Consider the following 24,481-nt stretch of genomic DNA (forward strand, 5'->3'; position numbering starts at 1 on the left):
GGCGTGCAGAGCCTTGGAACGGCTCCTTCCACCTGCCTCTGGGTAAAGGCCATGCCAGATCTGTCACTCCTGCCCCTCAGCTCTTCTTTAGCTCCTCCCCACAGGCATCAGCAGATGCAGAGCCCGGCCTTGCTCTGCTGCTCCCCATTTTGTCTCGTCCCCGTGCGGGACCTGCATACTCGGCCGCAGTGTTGAGCGCATTAGGTACGTGGTGTCCCAGCCGACACACAGCCTCGGAAAGGAGGAGAAGCCGTTGGCTTTGTCTCACCAGTTTCTTTAATACACGTTGAATGTGTCTCTCTCTCACCCCTGCAGAAATGCCGGTATTAACCAATGGCCTCACTGAACTCCCAGTGAAATCACTCGTGTATCTGAAACTCTTTTATGTACTCAGTGAACTTTCCATGTCAAATAGCCTATGAGTATAAAATCACCAGCAGCTGCCCGTGGATCTGATCAGTATGTTGTCATCACAGCAAAAATGGGACTAATGCTTTATTTTTTTTTCTATTAGCGGGATGATTGTTAAAGGAGTTTATAGTAATTTAGGGTGACTTACCAGCACAAGTCCTATTGATTTTCAATGGGACTTGAGCCCCGACTCAGGTGCTTTTGAAAACCTCACTTTGTGCAGGGGTCAAGCTGCTCATTACTGTTGTGTTGCTGGATCAGGAATTCCACTGGTAACTGGCTTAGCAATAAACAGGGGTAATTATTACACTGTAATGAAGTCAATGATTAGCTCAAGTGTGCGGGAAAATCCCCCTGATCCTTAATGTTGGAGGATTCAGGCTCTAGGAAGTGCAAATCAAACTGCTGTGCCTTTCAGCAATGTATCTTATCAGCGGGTTGAACAAAGCCACGCACTTGGAAGCTCTCCTGCCATAGGCCCTGCAATTTATTTTTACTAAGCACTGATTTTTTTAAAATACTGGAAGTGCATAAAAATGAACAGTCACTTGTCAGGAAGAGAATACCTCCCAGGTGCGGTACATTGTGTCGCTGTACTCTGGTCGTCTCTAGTTACATGGAAAGAAAATACCCCACTAAATGACTTCACAACATTACAACATGCACTGAATCTGAATGAGAAGGGAGAGGTTGCAGCTCTCAGGCTGGGGTTGTTTTTTTTCTAGTTTCATTTCAAACTAAGCACATCGCCAGGAACAGGAGCTGGCTTCTGAATCATCACACTGTAGTTCTGAAGAAAATTGGCACTATGATCACGTTGTTCAAAGCAACAGTTTTCATCCTGGCTGTGAAGAGCTGATGACTCAGACTGTGCAAATGGTCAAAAACTCCCCCATAAGCCAGGCCAACTCACCTTGTTCCATGGTCATTTCAAACTCACCGCTTGGAATCCAGTTTGCCAAAAGGTCCACTAAAGTTCATGTTCGATCCCAGCGAACATGGGGCCAAGTCTGAGAGAATTTGGGCTGATGTATGAGTTTCTCTAGCGTGTAGGTGAGATTTGCGTTTTCCTTCAGGCTGAGTTTGTGGGAACTCAGAATTCAGATGGTAGATGGAAACCCAAGGAAATGCCTTCACCAAAGCCAGTGTGTTGTGCAGCCCTGCAACTCTGGTTGTAGCTCTTTAAGCAGGTACTGTAGATTGGTATTCTTCCAGCAAGCTAACGCACATGCCTCCTAGGGCTCCTACTGCACAGGATGATCCAACAGAGCCCAGTACAATCCTGTTACCTCCCCCAGTGTTCCAAATACACCTTTCACGAATGGTGGATTGTGCCCTGCTTGCTAGTGCCAAGCAGCTCCTCCCTCCATCAGGAGCAGCACAGACCTGTGAAGTATGGTGCTGCTCCCTGGGAGTCGGGGTGGCACAAACTGGCTCTGAAAAAGAGGATGGGGCATACAGTCAGGGCAGTAGTTGGAAATGGAAGCAGTCAGTCCCCACCAAAGTCCCCTGGCCAAGGAAGGATTCTCTCCCGCCGTAAGTGTGGAGATGTTTGGCCAGGTTGCTATTTCTTGTCCATAAAGGGCTCTTTGTGAAATCCGCACTCACCGCATGTGAAGCGAGAGACCTCTTTTAAGGAGCCCTTTCCCACCCATAGCCCCTCGGGCTCCTGGCTGAGAGGTGAGTTTGCTTTTATGGTCCATTCTCTAGTGCGACTGATAAATGATGCCCACCTGGCCCTCTCGGAAAAGGCCACACCCCACCGTGCCTGTCTGGCTGGTGAGTCACACAAAGGGATCCTGGGAAGTTTAATTTAGGAGTTGGAATGTTCATATCTGGTCAATGGTTTGGGAGCATGAAGAGCAGAGGCAGCAGGCTGGCAGGTTAGGTGGATGTGTTGCCAGGAGAGGGGGTAGTTAGGAGGATGGGTAGATGTGGGGGGGGGTGGCTGGATGTGTCGGTTGGGGGGTGGCTGGCTGACATGTAGGTGAATGTGTGTGTCAGGAAGAGGGTAGGAGGATGCATGTGTCAGAGGCAGGGGGTAGGCAGGAGGATAGATATTTTGGGGTGGTTGGGGAGATGTCAAGTGTGTGTGTGGGGGGGGGTGGCCAGCTGGCAGGTAGACGGATGTGCTGGGGGTGGTTAGGAGGATGGATGTGTCGGGGGAAGGTGGATGGATGTGTCATGGTGGGAGGGTGGATGGATGTGTCGAGGGGGGATAGTTAGGAGGATGGATGTGTTGGGGCGGTGGGAGACTGGGAGAGGTATTTAGGTGGGTGGATGTGTTGGGGGTTAGGAGGATAGATGTAGGGGACTGTCTGGGGGTAGGTACGTAGGTGGGAGGATGGATGTGTGAAGGGGGAGGATGGCTGTGTGTGGCGGTGGATGGATGTGTTGGGGGTAGTTAGAAGGATGGATGTGTCAGGGTTAATTAGGAGGATGGATTTATTCAGTGTGGGGGTGGATGGATATGTCGAGGATAGTTAGGAGGATGGATGTGTCAGGGTGGATCGATGTGTTGGGAGGTAGTTAGGAGGATGGATGTGTGGGAAGGTGGATACATGCATGGGGAGGGAGTTAGGAAGATGGATGTGTTGGGTGGGGGTTAGTTAGGAGGATGGATGTGCAGGAGGAGGCTGGATGTGTCAAGTGGGGGGTTAGTTAGGAGGATAGATGTAGGGAGATGTTTGGGGGTAGGTATGTAGGTGGGAGGATGGATGTGCGATGGGGGAGGATGGATGTGTGTAGGGGTGGATGGATGTGTTGGGGGCTAGTTAGGAGGATGGATCTGCAGGGTGGATGGACATGTCATTGAATTTTCTTGGTGTTTGGTTTAAAATATCCTCTCGTGGAACCTGCAACTCAATCACTGTAGTGTGTAGTCACTGTAGTGTTGTGTTTAAGACCCTTCTGGACGGTAACGCCTTTAAACAGAAGTGAATCTCACACAGTGTTGCCAACTCTGATGATTTTGTCATGAGTCTCATGATAATTATTGTTTTCCTTAAAGCCCCAGTTCCTGGAGTCAAGTCATCTGTGATGATTTCAGCCTTCGTTCTTAAAGAAAAATGAAGTTTCTAGCCCTCATGGCTGTGGAGAAAGCTTCAAATGTGACCCCAGTGCACCTTAAAGGCTCAAAAAGCAGAATGTAAATAAAAAGAACCCCAAAATCTATAATTTTACATAATCTCATGATTTTAAAGCCAATCTCACAATTTTTGGTGAGCCTGAGTCATGATTTTTGAACATTTGGGGTTGGCAATACTTGAAAGTGACTTGAAAGTGTCAGTTTCACTCCTGTTTAAGGTCAGTTTCTAGTCTGTTATTCCTAGAGGGGTAACATCCCTAGAGCCCTAGGCAGGTGCAATATAAATAAACTCGCAGGGCCTTGTCCTAGTTGGATGTTATGATCTATTCCAAGCTCGATGAATTGCAAAGAAGTGACAGAAAGTCATCTAGATTTTGCTACAATGGTTCCAATGGTTGTATTCAGAGTTAGTAACAAAGTAAGAATAGACATTAATTTTTTAAACCTAACCAGTGTCCCTTAAGTGGATTGACACAATATGACAGAACATGTTAGTTAGAGCTGAGTTGGCCTAATAATTATTTCATTTTCTTTTTTATATAGGGATTAGAAATTATCTAACAAGAGCACCTATGTTGTTATTTCCAAAAAACAAACAAATACCCCCCCCAAACAAAAATAACCCCAAGAGTTTTCAAGTGCCCAAATAGCCTCTGGAATCATGGTTAAAGTCCCTCCCCCCCGGCATCTGAAATGGTGCCCCTAGGTGGGTAGGAGGATGTGTGTGCGGTGAGGGGTAGGTAGGTGGGGGGGGGGATTATTGAAGGCGGCTGGCTGGCAGGAGGGAGGATGTGTGGGGGGAGGATGATTGGGGGGCTGGCTGGATGTGCGGGGGGTGGCAGGTGGGAGGATGTGGGGGTGGATGGATGCGCTGAGGGAGCTAGCGGGGGAGGATGGATGTGCGGGGGGGCGGCAGGAAGGAGGATGTGGGAGGGGCTGGATGTGCGGGGGGGGGCGGCAGGTAGGAGGACATGGGGGGGCTGGCAGGATGTGCGGGGGGCTGGCAAGTGGGAGGATGCGGGGGGCTGGATGTGCGGGGAGGGCGGCAGGTGGGAGGATGTGGGGAGAGGATGGATGTGCGGGGGTGGCAGGTGGGAGGATGTGGGGAGAGGATGGATGTGCTGAGGGGGCTAGCGGGGGTGAGGATGGATGCGCGGCTGGCAGGTGAGAGGATGGGCGGGGGTAGGATGTGCGGGGGGGCGGCAGGTGGGAGGATGCGGGGGCGGGGGGGGGGGCTGGCAGGTGATTTCCCTGCCCCAGACACGGCCCCGCCCTGCCGCGGGGAGCCCGCCTGGGAGGTGCCCAACCCGCCGCGCCCCACCCGGGGCAGCCCCGGTCCCGCCGCGCTCGTCACGGCCGGGCAGCCCACGGGGGCGGGGGGCGGATAAAGGGCCCGGCCCCGCGGCCGCCGCTCACTCGGGCCGGGGAGCGCTCGGAGCCGGGCTCATGGGGACACTCGCGCCGCCCGCCCGCCTCTGCTGCGGGAGAAGGAAGGTGCGAGCCGGGCAGGTGCCGCCGGGGTCGGGGGGGCGCTCGGGGCCCCGGGCAGGTGCAGCCGGGGGGGGGAGCGCTCGGGGCAGGTGCAGCCGGGGGGGGGCGCTCGGGGCAGGTGCAGCCAGGGTCGGGGGGGCGCTCGGGACCCCGGGCAGGTGCAGCCGGGGGGGGTTCGCTCGGGCCCCGGGCAGGTGCAGCCGGGGGGGGCGCTCGGGTCCCGGGCAGGTGCAGCCGGGATGGGTGGGGGGCGCTCAGGCCCCTCGGGCAGGAGCCCCGAGGCACCCCGGGGAGCCGGGTGTCCCCCGAAACACCGGCAGCGCCGGGGTCTGGGCTCCGTCTCTCTCCCCGGGGCTCCACGGTTCGGGGGCGGGTCTCTGCGGCCCGCGGGAGCCGCGGGCTCTTGGCCCAGTTGCTGGGAGCAGCAGAGACGCTCCCAGCCGGGCCCGCGGTGACCCCCCCTCTCTGCTCCCCAGGACTTCACCCTGTCGCAGGGGAAAGATGCCCCCGCGGGGCAGAGCGAGGAGCACTCGGAGCGCGGGCACTGGTCCAGCAAGACGGACTATCTGCTGTCCATGGTGGGCTACGCGGTGGGGCTCGGCAACGTCTGGCGGTTCCCCTACCTCACGTACCAGAACGGAGGCGGTGAGTGCTGCGGCCCCCGGCTCCCTGCTCCGGGGTGGGGGGGGGGGCTGCCGTGAGCCCCCGCGGCGGGTGTCAGACCCGCTCGAGCCCCAATCTCAGAGCCAAGCACCCCGGAGCTGCTGGAGAAGTTGGGAGTCAGATTTGAATGAAAGTTAAGCTGGTATCAGCCTTTATCACCGGCTAAACCCGATCCCTGGAAAGGGGGGGCGGGGGGCCCCTCTCTCGTTAGAAGTGGATCAGGGCGCTAGGAAGGGAAGGAAAATGTGAAGTATCAGTTCCAAGCTCCTCACCTGCCAGGTAATGATGCTAGTGTCACTCTCAGGAAAGGAGCTGAAATACCCCTCGGGTGGGTTATAACTGCTAAGAGAGACCCCACCCTGAATGCTCAGGTACTGAGGGACCAGCTACACTCGGTTCTACACCTGCTTTCTACAACCAGCTCTCGGTATCACTAATTCCTGTGTGATGTACCCGAGTATTTGGAGTCTAATATCTAAACTGTATGGTTACATTTACCTACATTTGGGGTATTGCAGATTATGTACTCTGTGTCTTTTATGTGTTTTTAAACAAACTTTGTAGGGTCTGTGGATAATCTAAGCACTGTACTGGGGTGGGCAAATTTCTTAGCCCGAGGGCCACACCTGGGCATGGAAATTGTATGGCAGGCCATGAATGCTCATGAAATTGGGGATGGGAGTGTGTGTGGGGTGCAGGCTCTGGGGTGGGGCTAGAAATGAGGAGTTCAGGGTGCAGGCAGGAGCTCCGGGTTGGGGTAGGGGGTGTGGGGTGTGTGTGGGGGGGAGGGCTCCAGCTGCGGGTGCGGGCTCTGGGGTGGAGCTGGGAATGAGGGGTGCCAGAGGCTGCTCTGGGCTGGGACCGAGGGGTTCAGAGGGTAGGAGGAGGATCAGACCTGGGGCAGGGAGTTGGGGTGCAAGAGGGACTCAGGGGTGCAGGTCTGGGCAGCACTTACCTCAAGCAGCAGCATGTCCCCCCTATGGCTCCTAAACAGAGATGCGGCCAGGTAGCTCTGCACGCTGCCCTGTCTGGAGGTGCCATTCCTGCAGCTCCCATTGGCCGCAGTTCTCAGCCAATGGGAGCTGCGGGGGCGGAGCTTGGGGCTGGGGCAACATGTGGAGCCCTGTGGTTGCCTCTACATGTAGGAGCCGGAGGGAGAATGTCGGGAGACACATGCAGTGAGGCAAGCCCCAGACCCCGCTCCTCAGTGGGAGCTCGAGGGCTGGATTAAAATGTCTGGAGGGCCAGATGTGGCCCCTGGGCCGTAGTTTGCCCACCCCTCCACTATGCCCAGATATATAGAGACTCTTTTCTCAACCTGTGTATTATATAATTTTAACATTAGCTTTAATGACATTTTAACCCTATTTAGCACTTAGTTAGTAATGTCCATCTGAGGCTCTCTAAGCCAGGAGAATACGATAAGCTTCCCCATCAGACAGATGGGAAAACGAGGTACAGAGAGGCTGTAACTTGTTCAGACTTATGCAGTGAGTCAGTGGCAGAACCCAAACCAGAATCCGGGTCTCCTGACTCCCATTCCAGTGCTCTGTGGACCAAATCTACTGCCAGGGTTCGGGATGGGTAACCAGCCAGACCGCAATATTCTCAGCATTTGGTAATTCCTGAGGCCTCAGTCCAGCAAAGCATTGAAGCACGTGTGTGAAGCTTCAAGTTAGTTTGACTGCTCATGTGATTTACAGCTACCTAAGTGCTTTGCTGGCCTGGAGACACCCCCGCTTCACTATTGTCAGTGCAACAGGACGAGTCATCTGAGAGAGGGTTACTCGTGTGAGTAAAAGAGTTGCAGGACAGGCTTTAAAGCTGTGACCTGAAATAAATGACACAACTTAGAGCAGCGACTCTCAAAGTGGGTCGTGACCCTGTTTTAATGGGGTTGCCAGGGCTGGCTTAGTCTTGCTGGAGCCCAGGGCTGAAGCCAAATCCCGAGAGTTTCAGGCCCGGGTGGGAGGGCTCAGGTTACAGGCCCCTTGTCTGGGGCTGAAGCCCTTGGGCTTTGGCTTCAGTCCCCCCTCCTGGGGTCGTGTAATAACTTTTGTTCTCAGAAGGGGGTCGCGGTGCAGTGAAGTTTGAGAACCCCTGACAGAGCCGATTCTGTTCGTTGTTAATGGCTGTTTCTGGTGTAAATGTTGAAGGTTACACTTATCCGTACTTCACAAAGCTGCACTCCAATTAGAAACCCTCCCACACTAAAGGGGGCTGCCCAGGGCGGGCAAGAGGGGTAATTTGCCCCAGGCCTCGGGCCCCGTGAGCCGCTCCGGGTTTTTGACGGCTCTTTGGCAGCGGGCCCTTCCCTCGCTCCGGGTCTTCGGCGGAGGGTCCTTCAGTGCAGTGGAAGACTCGGAGCGAGTGAAGGACCCACCGCTGAAGCGCTGTCGCAGCCTCGGAGCGTCGCCCAGTGAGTACAAGCGCCGCAAGCAGCGGAGAAAAAAAAACGTGATCGGAGGCACTTAGGCTGCTCTACCGCTGCCACTTCATTCTTTGGCAGTAATTCAGCAGTGGGTCCCCCTCAGTGGGAAGGCCCTGCCGCCGAATTGCCACCGAAGACCCGGCCCTGCCCCAGGCCCCCTGAATCCTCTGGGCGGCCTGACACTAAATGATGCTCAATGCCTATTTATTTTAAAGTGGCCTATTTTAAAGTGGCCTCCCCTTTTTTACCTGGATTAAAACTAGTTTATCCCAAACAAAGACTAAGAATAAAGGTCTCTAATCTATTCACTACAAGGTTACATTCCATGGGTGCCTTGGCAGCGCCTTCACAGAACACGTGACTGGCTTTACCTGACAAATCTCTGGTGAATCACTTGGCTGAATGCAGAGGCGGGATAGACAAACTTTGGCCTGTCCTGTGATTTGTGGAGGTCCGGGATTCTATTTCAGGTGGGAAAAGCAGGTGTTTAAGTTAAATGCCTTAGGGCCCTGTCCAACTCCCACTTAAGGTCAATGGGTGTTTATATTGTAAGTGCGACACAGCCAGATTATGTAAATTTGCATACAGACATTTGAGTATAGATATATGGAGTACACGGTGGCATTCGTGGCATACATTTTTTATTGGCATGTGTTTGGCCTGGTTGCATTACTCATGAGTGATGAAGCAGAATTCTAGTCCAAAACAAATGTTAATAAATAATCAGTATATCACACTGCACTGTCATGTATTTTTGTATATGGAACAAAACAGCTATTCAAGGAATATTTTAGAAATTAAAAAATATTTTATTGGGACTATTTTTTGTATCCTTCTGCCTGTAAGGCCAGGTGCCTTCAGCAAGGCACATACACATTTGCTTAAATTTAAACATGAGTCGTTTGCTTGAATTCAGTGGGGTTACTTACATGCTTAAGGTTAAGCATGTGCTTAAATATCTTGCCAAACTGGGTCCCTAATTTATCTTAAACCCCTTTGTGCTTGAAGAGAGAAAGTAGATGAACAGCTGCATGTGCATGAATATCAGCTGTCTTACCGGGCACTGTTTCTCTCTCACACTTATGCACTACAGCAAATATGCAATGCGGGTCCTTCTCATAGTACAATAGGTCTCAGTAATGAGAGGTGCTGGAACAATGTGTACAGTGGGGGGCTGAGAGCCATTGAACCAAACCATAAACCCTGTATATGATGGAAACCACTTCAAACCAGGGGATGTGGCAGCCCCCCAACCCCCCTATTTCCAGCACCTATGTCCCTGACCCCAGTTTAATGTGGAATTTAGGAAAGCATTCATGCAAGTGGCCAGCTGAGGCTCTGTATCAGAAAGGAGTCAGCCATATGAAACCATATGAAACAAATTACAAACATTTCCATGTTCTAGCCGTTCTAACAGTGAGTGCAAATCACCACTGAGTACAAAGAAGAAACAGTTCATTTCTGTTTTAAATTTAAAAGCAAAAGCTACTGTAGAATGCAAACAAAATCAAGAGTACACACAGCCAGATATCTTCTCCGTCTTCCTGACAGAGCAGTATGTGTTGGACAGTTTTTTATCCTTATTTTCACAAAAGAAAAGTTGTGCCATAAAAATTGATCAGTTCTAAGTTCCAGAGCCTAGCAGGGTGGCTCAGTGCTGTCTGTGCCTGTGGCAGTATGAGGCAGCGCTGCAGAGGAGAAGCAGCTAGAGGCATTGTGCAGTGTCTAAAATTAGTGTTAAAGGTTTGTTTTGATTTACTGTTATTTATATATAATGGGCCAGATTGAGCTATTTTTACTCATATGGGTAGTATATGGCTCATGCTGAGCAGCCCCAGGCTAGTGAGTACACACAGCAGATTCTAATTATCAGTATTTATATCGCACTGTACATTTGCTTGTCACCTATAGAAATAAAAAAGAGATGAGGTCAGGTTTTTGATAATTCAGCCTTTCTATGTGTGTGTGAAAATCCAAGGTGCAAATAACCATGGATGCAGTTTTGAGCCTACATTGATTTGCAGGTGGAACTGACGTAATGTGGAAGTCTAAGTACCTGATTTGTGAGGGCAATACAGTGCACATTTTATTTTGCTTAAATCATTAAAATTTAAATTAATTTTTTATCAATAGTTGGTTTTATAAAATGTTTATTTTTAAATTACAAAATCTAAATCTTGGGCTGAACTTCGTTACAGTGTTCCTGTAAGCAATTACTGAAAGTAAAAAACAGGTGGGGGAAACCAGATAATTTTAAACCTTTCATATATATGTTATGCAAGTACATCTGTTCCCTTTTATTCAAATATTAAAGGCCCACCGTTTCGCCTTGAGGTGGGCTTTTAGTTCTGTGCCTTGAATCTTAGCCTTTTAAATAAGTTATTCAGAGATCGAGCCACCTCAGCATCTTTCTGACCTACTGATCTTTTCCCGTGAAACATATTTTCAGTTGTGGCCATAGGCACAATTCGTAGGCATGCCTGAAGGTATATCAGGGATCTATGTGACACAAGCAAACATCTCTGGATAGACAAGGTAACCAGGCAATTGCGCAGCCTATTGTTGATAAGAATCATTGTGAAAGAAGTAAATAAATTTGAACTTTATTTTACATAACAGCCATGCTTATGTTACTAACATTACCTTTACTGGAACCTGGATCAGACCACCAACGAGTAATTACCCCTTTCCTCTGCAAATACTATTTGATTTTACAGAACACTGTCCTTAAAAAAACAATCTGTACATTCTGTACAAAATAAAAACCACTTTGGTATATTTGCATCTGTGGCTATACAAAAGGAGCAGAATTGTGCCGGTATAATAGGTTTTTCTATTTTTCCCAGGTGCCTTTCTAATACCCTACGCAGCTATGCTGGCATTAGCTGGTTTACCTTTATTTTTTTTGGAATGTTCCCTGGGGCAGTTTGCCAGTTTGGGGCCAGTTTCTGTGTGGAGAATATTACCAATTTTACAAGGTCAGTGACATTAGTTTTTTTATGTATAGATCTTCTTTTGTTGCTCTAATAGTCAAAAGTGGATTAATAATTTCCCCATAATGCTTCTGGCTAGTGTCATAAATTAGACTCTAGAGTACTGTACATGGTGTGTCGTGCCATTTCATGGATGGCCAAACTGAGAGGGCTAGTATATACTGCATGAGAGGCAATTGAATTCATGGCACTATATGTGATACATCAGAAGCAGCAATTTTCCAGAGCGTCAATGTAACTTTATTGTTTCTCATTTACTGGCTATGTCTTCTCACTATCTGCTAAATAGGGGTCTGCATGGGACATGCAAATCCTGCATTTAGCTGCTCAGATTGGCACTTGCACGTGTAAAGAACCATTTTATGAACCTACGTGCCTATGCACCTGGCCTCTATTCCAGCAGTGTGGTCTGTGGGGCACTGAGCCTGCTGCAATCAGAGACATCCCACACACATGGGAATCAGGATCATGGGGCAAATCCCACCCTTATTTGCATCCATTCTGCTCCAACAAGGCTGGACATAAACGAGGCCATCATTGGGCCTGCATGCCCTCCTGACCACCCCGCTGCATTAAGATAGGAATAAGGAAATTACATTTTAATCGTATTAAGAGCTTTATTTGCCTTTACTGATCCTGTGTATTAGTAGACAACAAAAAGGGATTATGTCCAGGCATTTACTGTTCCTTACCAGTTTCTGCCTCAAAACTCACCAGAAACAACAAGGCACTGCACACAAGCTTCCAAAATCTGCTCAAGATGAAAAGAAGGATGGATCCAACCCAAAGGCGGTTGGGTCTATGGAGATAGCCAGGGCTGTGTGTGTGTATAAACACATATGTCATATATACTCCCCGAGATCATTAGAAAAGGTTTGGTAGGTTGACCTCAAACTCACAAAGTTCCTTTTGACAAAGGAAAAGCTGCAGTGTCCTTGCAAACCACCATTTTATGCTGCCTTTCATTCATTGATGCAACTAGCAATCGCAGTGAGATCTCTACAAACGATGCAATCAGCTCCAGTTTCCTTTCATTTTGTTTCGAGACACCCAGACCAAAATCCATTGAACTTCAGGGACACAAAGTTTAAAACCTCACCCAGACTTCACAAATGGCTCTGATTTTTCTACATGGCTGGCCCAAACCCTGGATCCAAACCCCCATTTGGGATATTCAAAATCTGGATCCAGTCCCTAATTTTGTGGCTACAGCCCATCTCTATGTTTGTTACTGTCCAGGGTAAAAGGAATGAAGGTAATTCTTCTCCACTGATCTTCTGTTTTTCCACTTAACTAGCACCGATATTTTCCACCCTCATTTTCCTCTATTTAACAAATTTCTTTTAGCGATGCACCCTCCCTTTTCCCTCCTGTCTGTCTTCTTCACCAGTCCTTTCTTCAGCTGCAAAGAGCTGGACATGGTTCCCTTCAGCACATGATTCATTGCTCCTTGTATTGGCTACAGAGAGTGATGTGGTACATCCCCCCTATCCCCCGCTCACAGTCTGTTGCCACTGTTTCCTTCTTTCCTGGTAGTCTGGGATCTGATTTCATCCCCTGCCCTAACTGGGCTTCCCGTAGTGAGCTGGCCTGGTTCTTTAACACTAACATGGACTCTTGGACTAGCATGGGGTAGTTTTCCCCTAGCTCAGTGTGGAATGCAGAAGACTCTCCCTTACTTTACCAAGTTGTTTATATTCATCTTTAAAATTATGTAAATAACCTAATAAATTAGCCTGAATGATCTTAGTTTTACTGCTAGGAAAGATCAGTAAGGTTAAGCTGTTAGTTTATTTACACACACAAGTGACACGTCTTCGCAGACTTTAGCTGCACTGTGCCTATAGAAATCAGCTATGTCCAAATTTTCCCTTCAGCACCGGACTCCCCTCGGTATCTGAACCAGTGCAATCTGGTCTCCTCTCTTTGGCTTGGACCGCCTTGGAGCAGATGTTGTATTCTGTTCTGTTCTTATTCTGCATCTTCACCCTCAGCTGGGCCACTCCACACACTAACATTACAGACTCATGGACTCTAAGGCCAGAAGGGATCCTTGTGATCATCTGGTCCAACCTCCTGCACCTTGCAGGCCACAGAACGTCACCCACCTACTCCTGTACTCCCCTAACCTCTGGCTGAGTTCCTTTCTTCCTCCTGCTGCACTACGCTGACCCTTCCTCCCCTACATTTTCAAGGAGGTGCGTAGCATTGGGATTGGGCGACGATATTCCCTACGGCTATTAAAATGTAGTGTGTCTCCCCCGCCAACTCTTCAGCAATGCTGAGGCTTTTTTTGTTTATTGCAATCTGCAACCTGTAAATGCTTCCTCTCTGTGCACGTGTGGAACTCCTCTCCCAAGCTGGCCATGAATGAAGAGTGCATTGAAATGAACCATGCTCATTGTACATGTGCTGGGAATTGATATATGCCCAAGGTTTATTCACAGGGGATTGTCTTTGCCTGGTGTATGTACCCAACAATACTGTGCGATCCAGGGGACAGTCAAATAATTTCTAGGCAATGTGGAGGAAGGGTAGAGAAATGTGGAGTTCACTGAAGTTGGTGATTGACGATCTCTTTATACTGTGTTTGGGTTGGATGATGAAACTTCTGCTCTCTTTTCTAGGAGTGGGAATCACGATGGTCATCATCACCACCTTGGTGACAGTCTATTACAATGTTATCATTGCCTATGCTCTCTACTATCTGTTTGCCTCCTTCCAAAGTGTACTGCCATGGTCGGACTGCTTTGCGTGGGCAGATGAAAATTGCAGCACAACACCTGTAGGTACGGTATTTTAAATTAATCCACACTGTTACTAGGAATAATTCCATTGCTTCTGTTTCCCAGTAATAAACAAAAGGCATTAAAAAGGGCAGTAGGGGGACAGTTAGTTGGCCATGATGCCGTCTGGAAACCTTACCTTGAGAACCAGTTGACACCTGGACTGATCTTCTTTCTATCTGCCTGTAGCATTTGCCCATGTGATCTGTTGGGAACTAGAATGACTCCTCCTCTCTGCCTTTCTGCCCATCTTTCCTTCTTCCCTAGAATAACACATTTCTAGACTGGTATAAAATCACCAAACATCCCACACTGCAATTTCCTTAGTGCTTCGTGACAAAGAAATGGCCGTCCTAATGCAAAAGAAATGCACACCTAGTGCATTCACCTGGGGTTCTTCCAAAATCCTTTATCCTATGTGTGTGGCTTTGTTAACACCATGTGTTGGATGGACATTGGCTTCATGTCTCATCATGTCTTTAGATAATATTTCCAGGCTATTGATTGCCTGTGTGCATGCATGATTTAAAAATGGTAATTTCCCATCCCCCAGTGAAGTTTAATAGTTTATCACAGACTGCAGTTCTGACATATTATTTAACAGTTTTACATTTATACATTTCAAGGAGATTCTCTTAAAAGACTAATAACAATGTTTCACCCCATATTAAAAGAGTGCTGGATTGGTATAAAAGTCAGACAAATTGCCCCAAAATTCTGCACTACAATTTCACCAGGGTTTCACGTCAAGTGAATCCTCTTGCTGATAGTGCTCTTTACTGCATTGATCAACTCTTGTTTGGCTTAAATTGTAGCCAAGAGATTTGCAGTACATTTTAAAGAGAACTAGGAATAATGCCGGTCTGTTCCCATCAATATGATATGGGGTTGCTATAGATGAGTGTGAACTGAAATACTGGATCTGGCCCTTACATTATCAAAGAGTTGGAAATCCTAACTGCACCCAGGTCTGATTTTTGCAAACATTTCCTATCTTTACGTTAGGCCAGCCAGGTTCCCAAAGCCGGACACACCAGACCTGGGAGCGTTTGGGTAGGGAGCCAAATCCACATCTGAAAGTGGTGGCTGGGGTCTGTTTGTAGTTACCACAAGAAAACACACTGAAGCCATAACAGCATGAAAAAGGCACTCACTGTAATCAGTCTGTTTCTGATTTCACCCCTGAACATTAACAACCCTTTCTCTTTTAGTGAGTGATTGCAATACGACCTTACCAAACGGGATAGTCATTCACACAAACTACTCGTACGTCACCAGCAACAATCTAACCTGTCTCAATGGCAGCTTAACGTATAAACAAGTGCAACTTCCCAGTGAGCAGTACTGGAAGTGAGTATACGGTACCACCTTTCCATTGCTAAAATCAGTATGTGCTGGGTGGGGTTTGGGGAACCCCGTGGAACTCAGACCACTCTCTAGAAACAGCTTTGGGCCAAGCGCATGGGACTACAAACTAAACCTGAGCACTTCTGTCCGGAAACCATTAAATACTGAATCGGGGTGACACGTGTAACACAAGTCACAGAGAAGCACAAGAACAAATTTATAACTAAGAAATAAATAATAAAATTGAGGAACTTTTCTCCCCCTAAAGCCCCGAACATAAGGCGCGTTCTTTATCCCAAATTAGGATGTTGAAAATATGCAGCCAGTCCACTTGCCTTTTATAGACCTGTCATTACAGAACACTTTCCAGGACAGGCAAGTGTTCATAATGTGCAGGTGTCTCACCTGCATACCCCACACTTAGGTGTATGATTCACTGCTGCCTGATGGTGAATAGAGTAATAGGCCCTGCCAGGGTGTGCATTAACATGCCATCAGTTCACCTGGGGCCAGAAGCCGCATGGCTCCAGAGCCCCTGGAAGAGTGTCACTCGTGAATCAGTGCTCACCGTAGCGTGGTTTGTCGCTGTGTCCGTCACCCAGGCACCTGGAGCTGCACAAAAGCCCATAACACAAAGGTGTGTTTCTCCTAGCACGACCCCACTGGCCACTTGCTCCTTCACTTTCTTTACCATCCTCAGCTGGTATAAATAACTGTAACTCCATTGAAGAAAATCTGGCCCTAAATTGGAATCTGCCTACTTCCATTTTTATAATGGTAATTGAGCTGCAATGAGTGGAAAGACTAGCCGGGTTGTTGGAGAGGTGTTGTCCTCCAGCTCCTCTCAGCCTGGCAGCGCCGGGCTCGTCCTTTTAGTTAACAACCCGAGCTGGCTCTGTGCAGTAAGGTTCTCGTTTTAAAAACAGCACAGTCGCGTCTATATGCCTACTGAGCGTCAACCCGAGGCAGGGCTGAGAGGAAAGCACTGGTTTCTCTTTGAAGCCTCCAAAGAAACCAGCTTTCCCGTCACTCCCAGCCTGGCCCTCTACCCGGGAAGTTAACGGAATTGAAGTACTTGCTTGAAATCAGCAGATGGTTAAAAGTTGAAACGGACACATTGAAGAGCCCAGCTGGGAGGCGGGGAGGCGGGGGTGGAGCGGGGCTGACAGGCTGTGCACCAATGGAAGTTGATGCGTGGGTGTGACATCACCAGCTAGACAGACATGAGCATCCCCTCTCCAGAGGTGGCTCTGGATAATCAGTGGGGCTCTTCATGCTGGCAGCTGCCACGCCCTGGTGCAAGCGACGCGATGCTGATCACGGTGTCCTGTGCTTTCAGTAAAGTGGCCCTTCGGCGCTCCAGCGGGCTGGACGAGACGGGTGAAATTGTCTGGTACTTGGCCCTCTGCCTGCTCCTATCCTGGCTGATAGTCGGAGCTGCATTATTTAAAGGGATAAAATCTTCAGGAAAGGTAAGTCGGGAGGAACCCCTGCTAGGTTTCTGGGACTGATCCTGCTGAGAGATGATCCCAACTTCAGTGGCAGTCAGGCCCTGATTCACTAGCTCATGACACAGGCAATATCTGACTTGGCTGCTGCTGTTTGCTCATATTTTACATGACACGGATAAAGCACATGGAGCCTGATTCTGCCACCCTGACCCGAGCTCAACGGTCCCTTATTCCACCAGAAATGATGCTGTTGGGGCTTTTTACGATCACGTGAGAGACGTCGGCTGAGTTCCTGTTATAGCGTGATCTCTTGTGAAGCAACACAGACTGCACGCGTGTGCGCACACACACACACACAGTACACACACATACACACACACTTTATGCGCACGCACACACACTTCATGCGTGCACACACTGCACGTGTGCTCGTGCACACACATGCTGCCTGCCTGCACGCACACACTTCACGCGCGCACATGCACACACACACTGCACACGCGTGAACACACACACACACTGCACATGCGCGCGTGCACACACACACACACAATATGCCTACAGATTACCTACGTTTAGCCTGGATCTCCGCCTCCCTGCACCTAGCGAACTTGATTTTCTTTCCCTTCCTCCCATGTCCATCTCCTTCTCTCCTTGCTTCCCCATCACTTTTCTCTGCCTCTCACTCTTCTCCGCAACACAATTTCCTTCCCCGTCTCCTGTCTCTTTGGGCCACACCAGCTTCCATTCCAGCCTCTAGTTCCTTCCTCCTCTTAGGGGTCCCGGGCACTGGCTCTGCTTTTGGCCTATAGGCCCTTCTCTCCCAGCATCAGAACAGGCGTGTCCCTTGGCAATTAGAAAGAGGCTCTTGGAGCCAGTGCAGCCAGTGTGTTGTGGTGCAATGCCACAGCATGATGCAATGCTATGGCAAGGCAGAACCAGCTAATCTGCCTCAGTTACAGAGGTAAACGACAGTGAAACCTGCAGCGAGCGCCACCTCCAGAGTTGTTGTTGTTTGTTTATTTGTACTGCGGTAGCACCTGGGAGCCCCAGTTTATAGCCCGTGACCCCGCTGCGCCATGCGCTGTACAAATGCAGGAAAAAAGAAGGTCTCTGCCCCAACAAACTTACAACTCCCTTTGCTCAGTAACTAAATCTGCTCCCCCAGTTTTGTAGTAAATATCCCACTGCTAGCCAGCTGGCTTGGGCAGGTCCTGAGGTGCTCACCGGGACAGGTTGGATGAGGTTTGTTTGCCATTGTCGTGCACAGTTTATGAATCCAGACTGGTAATTTGTAGAGATGAACCAGGGAACGGTCACGTCCAGACTTGAATCCAGACTTTTCCAGCCCAGAGATGAATCCAGTGAATGGTTTGTTTGGATCCAGAGGTTTGGTTCAGGCCCTTTCTGGTCATTTTTATGAAGCGTTTCCCCCCAAGCCTAAGGCTTCTCCCTCCATTTCTCTTGGCAGGTTGTTTATTTCACAGCTCTCTTTCCATATGTTGTCCTCGTTATCCTGCTTGTGCGAGGTGCCACCCTGGAAGGGGCTCGGAATGGCATTGAGTATTACATTGGAACACAGTCCAATTTCACAAAGCTGATGGAGGCAGAGGTGAGACTAATGGGTGGTTCTGAAAGCATAACATATTTGCTTGCTTAGATCAGCTCGTAATTACACAATCTCAGAGTTTATAAAGGCTGGCATGTGGCTCGGTTTCCAGAATACAATAGCTTCCTTCTTAACCAGACGGACTCCTCATAACCACAATTACAGCAAAACCCTCTCTCCCCACCTAGAGCCCATTTATCCAGAAAAAGGGCAAGTCTGCCGCATCATTTGAACAAAGAGGGGTCTGGATAGGGTTGCCTGCTATCACAGCTACATCTGAGGTTTCGGTGTTACCATCCTCCATTTTTCCGGAGTGTGTAACTTTACTCGCTAGCCATGGACGTACCCTATGGCCCGGTGATAAAGTTCTTGCCATGAAAGTGAGTTTTAGGGCTGCCTGCTTTGGTTGGCATGAATTTCAAGGCATTTTATCTGCAGGTTTCATGAGTGTTTGAGCTTCTGTTTTCGACTGGTCACCCAAAACTGTGCCTTGCCCTGGAAGTTGGATCAGGGCAGAATAGGGAGTGGAGAGCAAGGGAGGAGACTGGCTCCTAGCATGGATCTTCTCTGAGGTTCTCTCCAAAACCAGCTCCTATTTGAAGACCCAAGCTCAGGTGTGGTTCTTCCTAGCATGCTATAATAAAGGCTGGCCGGGGGCTGGGAACAGCACTTAGAGCCTGGCACACTCAGCTGTCCATCCAGATGTCACTTCTGTCACAGCGATGGCTGCTGCCATATTATTGCTGGTTGGTGTCCGGTATCATTTGGTTCTCAGTGGATGGGTGTCTGGTGCACATCACCTGAAATGCTGGTGTAACCCGAGAGTGCCTCCACAGTCATAGAGGCAGTTCTTCCAGGTCCCCGTCTGAGGAGCATGGGTGGGACCATGTGTGTGGCAGCTTCCACTATTGCCAGCCTGCGCTGTCTGTTTTATTTCTATATTGGTGTTTCTATGATGTTCATATCTCAGCACCTCCCAGACACATCAGTGAATTACATGTCTCCTCGCTCCTGTGCAGTAGGAAAGTACTTTCCCCACCGGTCTGACCTACTGGGAAACTGAGATGCAGAACATTTAGATGACTTTGCCCAAGGTCACGCAGGCGGTCAATGGCCAAAGTAGGAATAGAATCAAGATCTCCTGGGTTCTGGTTCAGTGCCTTAAGCACAAGACCAGCCTTCACGCCCTCTGGATAGGAAACGTCACTCCCCGGGTTCATTGATACGTGACACTTCTCACTAAAATTCCGTAACATTATTTTTTTTAAAAATGCAGCACCCCTTACAGAACACACCTAACGGGTTAGAACAAGTATTTCGGGGTAAATAATGTAATAACCTACCTCAAATTATTTCTGTTTTAGGTTTGGAAAGATGCAGCTACTCAGATATTCTTCTCCCTGTCGGTGGCCTGGGGAGGCCTGGTTGCTCTCTCCTCTTACAATAAGTTCCATAACAACTGCTATTCCGATGCCATTGTTGTTTGTTTAGTAAACTGCCTCACCAGCGTGTTTGCGGGATTTGCGATCTTCTCCGTTTTGGGACATATGGCTTTCCTGGCAGACAGACCCGTCTCTGAAGTTGTAGACTCAGGTTTGTTTGATAGTCTTCTTGTCTGACACACTCTTGAGTTGTTTTCTAAACCGATTTAATCTCCGCTGCTCTGACCGTAGTTTATTGGTGCCAAGCACTTTCAGCATATAGAGGCTTGAAAGAAGGAGGATGTTCTGTCCTGGTTTTCCATCACTAGTTGACTTCATGCTGTCCACCATAAGTCAATGGAACTTCTGCTCCTAAGTCACTAAAGAGCTATTGAAAATCCCACTCTATGTATCAAGTGTATCTCAGCTGCTGGGCAGGAGCAGTGATAGATTGATACATACGGTAATAGAAGAGGACATTTTAAAAAATGAAAATACAGGCTTGATATTGATTCTATTTGTCCTATTGCATCAAACATGTTAGTAAATCTTCCACCCTATACACAAGGCCTGTGCACCGTTTAAGTCCCACTGAAACACTAACAATAGGGCTTAAGTGGTTCTAAAGTAGCACATAAGCTTTTGGGATGACCAGACCTTCTCACCAGGGGGAGTTTCACCTCTCATCTATTTACAAACCCCTCAACCTTGCTGTTTTGCTATTGGGATACTTTCTCGTTCAGGATCTGCCTTTAATATTAGCCTATTCAAAACTGAATGAAAGTAATGAAATGTCGTTAGTATTTTTCCACTATCCTATTCAGCCAAAGCTAATAAACCTGAGCTTTGATGAAGTTTGGTTCAACAATTTCAGGCTACATCCTGCTTTGGTTATAGTCAGTAGCAAAACTTCCATTGACTTTAATGGTGTTGGATTTAGTCTTTAAATTCCCCATCCAACACCTGACTTTGTATGCCAAGTTCTTATATAATTTCCCATTATTTAAGTTTAAGAGAAATGAGTCAATTTTGCACTGACTGGGTCAGGATGATAACATATCTTCTCCTCCTCTATTTCAGGGTTTGATTTGGCATTTGTTGCCTATCCATCGGCTCTCTCCAAATTACCAGTTGCCCCTCTTTGGTCCTTTTTATTTTTCTTCATGCTTCTACTGTTGGGGCTCGACTCTCAGTTTGCTTCCATAGGTGAGTAAGACATGACATTAGAGCTGGGTCAAATTTGTCAGCTGATTTCCCCTCTCTCCCCCCGCAGACTTGGAATAACCAAAACATTTCAAGAATTTGTGTCAATTTCAGTGACCCTCCCCCACAACCCTTCCAAAAATCAAAATTTCGTTTTGACATTTTCCAGATGAAACATTTTAATTTTTCAATTTCCAATGACATGTTGTTTAGAAATTTCCTTCAATTTTATTTTGAAGAAATTTTAAAACGCTTGAAAATTTCAGGTTGAACAAAATGTTTTGTTTAGTGCAGAATTATTTTTTTTTCAACTTTTCAGTTTGCTGAACATGTTGAAATTTTTTCATTTCAAGTGAATTGAAGTCGACAATTATTTTATTTATTTACTTACTTATTTTCAGAAGAGCCAGTGAATGAAAAAATCAGTTATTCACGCCGTTCTGCTTAAAATAACAAAATGCTTCTTGGTTAGTGTTAGCTGCATTTCTTCATTTTGCTGCCTATGTGCAACAAGTAAAATTCTCTCTTCCCCTGCAGAAACAGTGACAACCACCATACAAGATATGTACCCCAAGATGATGAAAAAGATGAGGGTTCCTGTAACCCTGGGATTATGCATGCTGCTGTTTTTTCTTGGTCTCATCTGTGTCACTCAGGTATAACATTAACTCTTTGTTGGAAATGGGTTTAATTATGGCTCAGCTGGTGGGGGAATTTGTACAAGACAATACAATCATTTCCCCGTGTGACAAGCAAGTCTTGTGTTTCTGTATTCTGGGAGAGGTGACCTCCATGCCCCCAATTCTGCAAACACCTATGGACATGCTTAATTCATGCATACAAGAAGTCCTACTGGCAGTATTTGCAGAATCCAGTCCTCTGAAATGACTAATCTTTTAAATGGGAGCCTTTGTCAGCTTATAATTTGTGAGCTGTTCTTTTAGTGTCTGTGAGCCGTTGATTTAATTTTTTTCTTCGGTTCAGGAGATTAATTTGTGTAATCTTTGTGTGTAACTCACACAGGGAACTTCTGGGTCTTTGTCCCCCTCTAGTGGCTGGTGCATAACAGAGAATAAAAGTCAACTTCAGCAGCCCACTGCTAGTGTTTCTCCTTTAGCTCAATCCACAAAAGCTGATGTTATAGAACCCAGCGTCCCAGATTCAAACCCTGCTGTCCTGTTATGTGTGTTTTTATATGTGCTTTGTTATTACAATAGTGATGAGTATGCCATCAAATGCAATTGTCTGTTTTAAATATAAATATTTAAATGAAATAATGTGCAATGAATGAGATATCCACCTCTGGGAAACAGAGGTTTTAAATAAAAACCCAGACTGAGGTTTAATTCAGTTGGCATGAGCACCTCGTACTGCCATACAAAAGTTTACTAGCACTGGGTGAAAAGCTACCTCTTTATTCTTTGTTTTTCAGGCAGGAATTTACTGGGTGAACCTAGTGGATCATTTCTGTGCTGGATGGGGGATCCTTTTTGCAGCGGTCCTGGAAATAATAGGCATTAGCTGGATTTATGGTAAATCACTGACACTGGAAAATCAAGCTGTGGCAATGCAAATAATCCCGGTCATATCACAGACATAAAACCAAAACATTCTACAGGAAAATTTGCATAATATCTCAATGGTTAAAAATATTTCTTGTTCCAGATCATTAGAACATCAGAACGGCCAGACTAGGTCAGACCAATGGTCCATCTAGCCCAGTACCCTGTCTTCTGACAGTGGCCAATGCCAGATGCTTCAAAGGGAATGAACAGAGCAGGGCAATCATTGAGTGATCCACACCCTGTTGTCCACTCCCAGCTCCTGGCAGTCAGAGGCTAGGGACACTCGGAGCGTGGGGTTTCATCCCTGCCCATTCTGGCTAATAGCCATTTCTGGACTGATCCTCCAGGAACTTATAATGATAAGGAGCAATGCATCCATGCTTTGTAGCGCTCCCCACACTTGCTTTCTGTGCATATAAAACCCATGTTCTAGACCCGATCCTACAGTGCACTCTTTGGCCATCTTTCCATAGGAGGAAACCGATTTATCCAAGACATTGAAATGATGATTGGCAAGAAGAGCTGGTGGTTCTGGCTGTGGTGGAGAGCATGCTGGTTCTTCGTTACGCCTGTTCTCTTGTGTGTAAGTACCACGGTCGAACTACTTTCAATTTTTGGCCAAGAACATATTCATTCCACCTTGAACAGTTTCCCTGTAGAGATTTGAGGCTACCTCTCTGAGCCTGCTTTAAAGCCAGCGTAACAGGCCAGCTGAGGATTCTCCACATGTGTGGTAACTCAGACGCCATCCCTGCATCCAAGCATCCCTCCCTGGGCACAGGACACATGGCTGCTGCCCTTGTGCTCTGGCAGTGCCTGGCCAGTGCCTAGCAACTCAAGGGGTAAGGAATGCACAGAGGGTTACCGGCATCGCTAGGAGCCAAAAGGCCATTCCTGGAGATCAGGCTAATGGCAACTAAGTCATTCCTTAAAGTGAGAGCAACAAGGTCTCCATATCTCCAACACTGCCCAGCAGGAGCTGAGTGGGGTTTGCTGCAGCCCTAGGGCTGGTGTATGGCCTTAGCAGAAGGGGAAATGTTTCAGGATCTGTGTGGACCTGAATGTGGGGCGGGGCAGGGAGCTCTCTGGCATGAGTTCCCGTCCCTGGAGAAGCTGACGATTTCTGGCCAGGGGGCAGGTTCTGGCCCCCAGCTCCTCCACTGGTGTATGGGGCTGACGTTTCCAGGGATGGTGCCCAGCCGCTTCCCCCTGTTTGTCACATCCCCTGGCTCATCCCGGTTTGGGATATTGGAATTTCCTGTGGGATGGAAATTCCATGTTCAGACCAGCTCCAGTGCCCTGCAGAATAGCTCTGACTTTTCCAAACGTGCTCCCAGCCAGTTCTGAATCTACCATCCATCTCATCTTCCTCATACGAAGCCCCATGTATCAAAGGCCTTACATGGAAATACTCATTCATCACTCTGGAATTTCTCCTCTCAGTTCCCACCCTTTCTCTTCCCCACATTCCTGATGGACTTGATTGGGCTACTAAATCCCTGACACAATTCTCCTGAGGCCAATGGCATTACACCTGGGACGAACCAGCCCTTTCACCACATTCCTTATTCTCCAGGTTCTCTCTGATCATTGCTACTTTGTGCTCTCATGTGCTTCTCATCCTTCATATGTGCAAAACAAAACTAAAACCACACCTGCAACTGTGGCAGATCCCTTTCTAGCAACAACATTATCTCTAATCTCTCTAGGATACCCACGAGGAAATGCTCAATGTAAATATCTTACCTGGGCAGGAATGTTCTCCAGAACTTAACTCAGCATTCTTTGTCCCAATCCTGTAAACACTCGACTAGTGCACAGAGGTACAGTGAGCTGGCATTCCACATCCTCAGAGCATGCCTGTGCATGGACCGAATGTGTGAGAAATGTGCCTGCCGAGTTATGTGGATTTCCGAGCAACACGGGTTTTTAAATATAAAAAAATACAGGAAGTGTGTGCATGCAGGTCAATAGATACTTATCGGTCAGTAGGGGGCGATGCATGATCATTCTTATTGCCTG

The 24,481-nt window shown here is 48.0% G+C and overlaps 1 protein-coding gene across 3 annotated transcripts in view; it reads left to right on the top strand.

Annotated features, from left to right (window-relative positions):
- The window catches only part of LOC123377373 (sodium- and chloride-dependent neutral and basic amino acid transporter B(0+)-like), a 45,905-nt gene that overhangs the window by 15,786 nt on the left and 5,638 nt on the right, over positions 1-24,481 (top strand). Inside the window, exons 1-12 of one of the 3 annotated variants that reach the window (XM_045030208.1) lie at positions 4,916-4,993; positions 5,467-5,635; positions 10,931-11,062; positions 13,705-13,866; positions 15,075-15,213; positions 16,550-16,682; positions 18,133-18,273; positions 19,635-19,863; positions 20,772-20,897; positions 21,432-21,550; positions 22,327-22,426; positions 22,933-23,042. In XM_045030208.1, coding sequence (XP_044886143.1) covers positions 4,946-4,993; positions 5,467-5,635; positions 10,931-11,062; positions 13,705-13,866; positions 15,075-15,213; positions 16,550-16,682; positions 18,133-18,273; positions 19,635-19,863; positions 20,772-20,897; positions 21,432-21,550; positions 22,327-22,426; positions 22,933-23,042 — 1,608 coding nt within the window. In that variant the 5' untranslated portion in view covers positions 4,916-4,945. Of the gene's footprint in view, positions 1-4,915; positions 4,994-5,466; positions 5,636-10,930; positions 11,063-13,704; positions 13,867-15,074; positions 15,214-16,549; positions 16,683-18,132; positions 18,274-19,634; positions 19,864-20,771; positions 20,898-21,431; positions 21,551-22,326; positions 22,427-22,932; positions 23,043-24,481 lie in introns of those variants that run through there. The other 2 variants (XM_045030207.1, XM_045030209.1) reach the window with 2 other exon arrangements.

This window comes from Mauremys mutica, chromosome 9 (genome assembly GCF_020497125.1).
Source record: "Mauremys mutica isolate MM-2020 ecotype Southern chromosome 9, ASM2049712v1, whole genome shotgun sequence".
NCBI classification, from domain to species: domain Eukaryota; kingdom Metazoa; phylum Chordata; order Testudines; family Geoemydidae; genus Mauremys; species Mauremys mutica.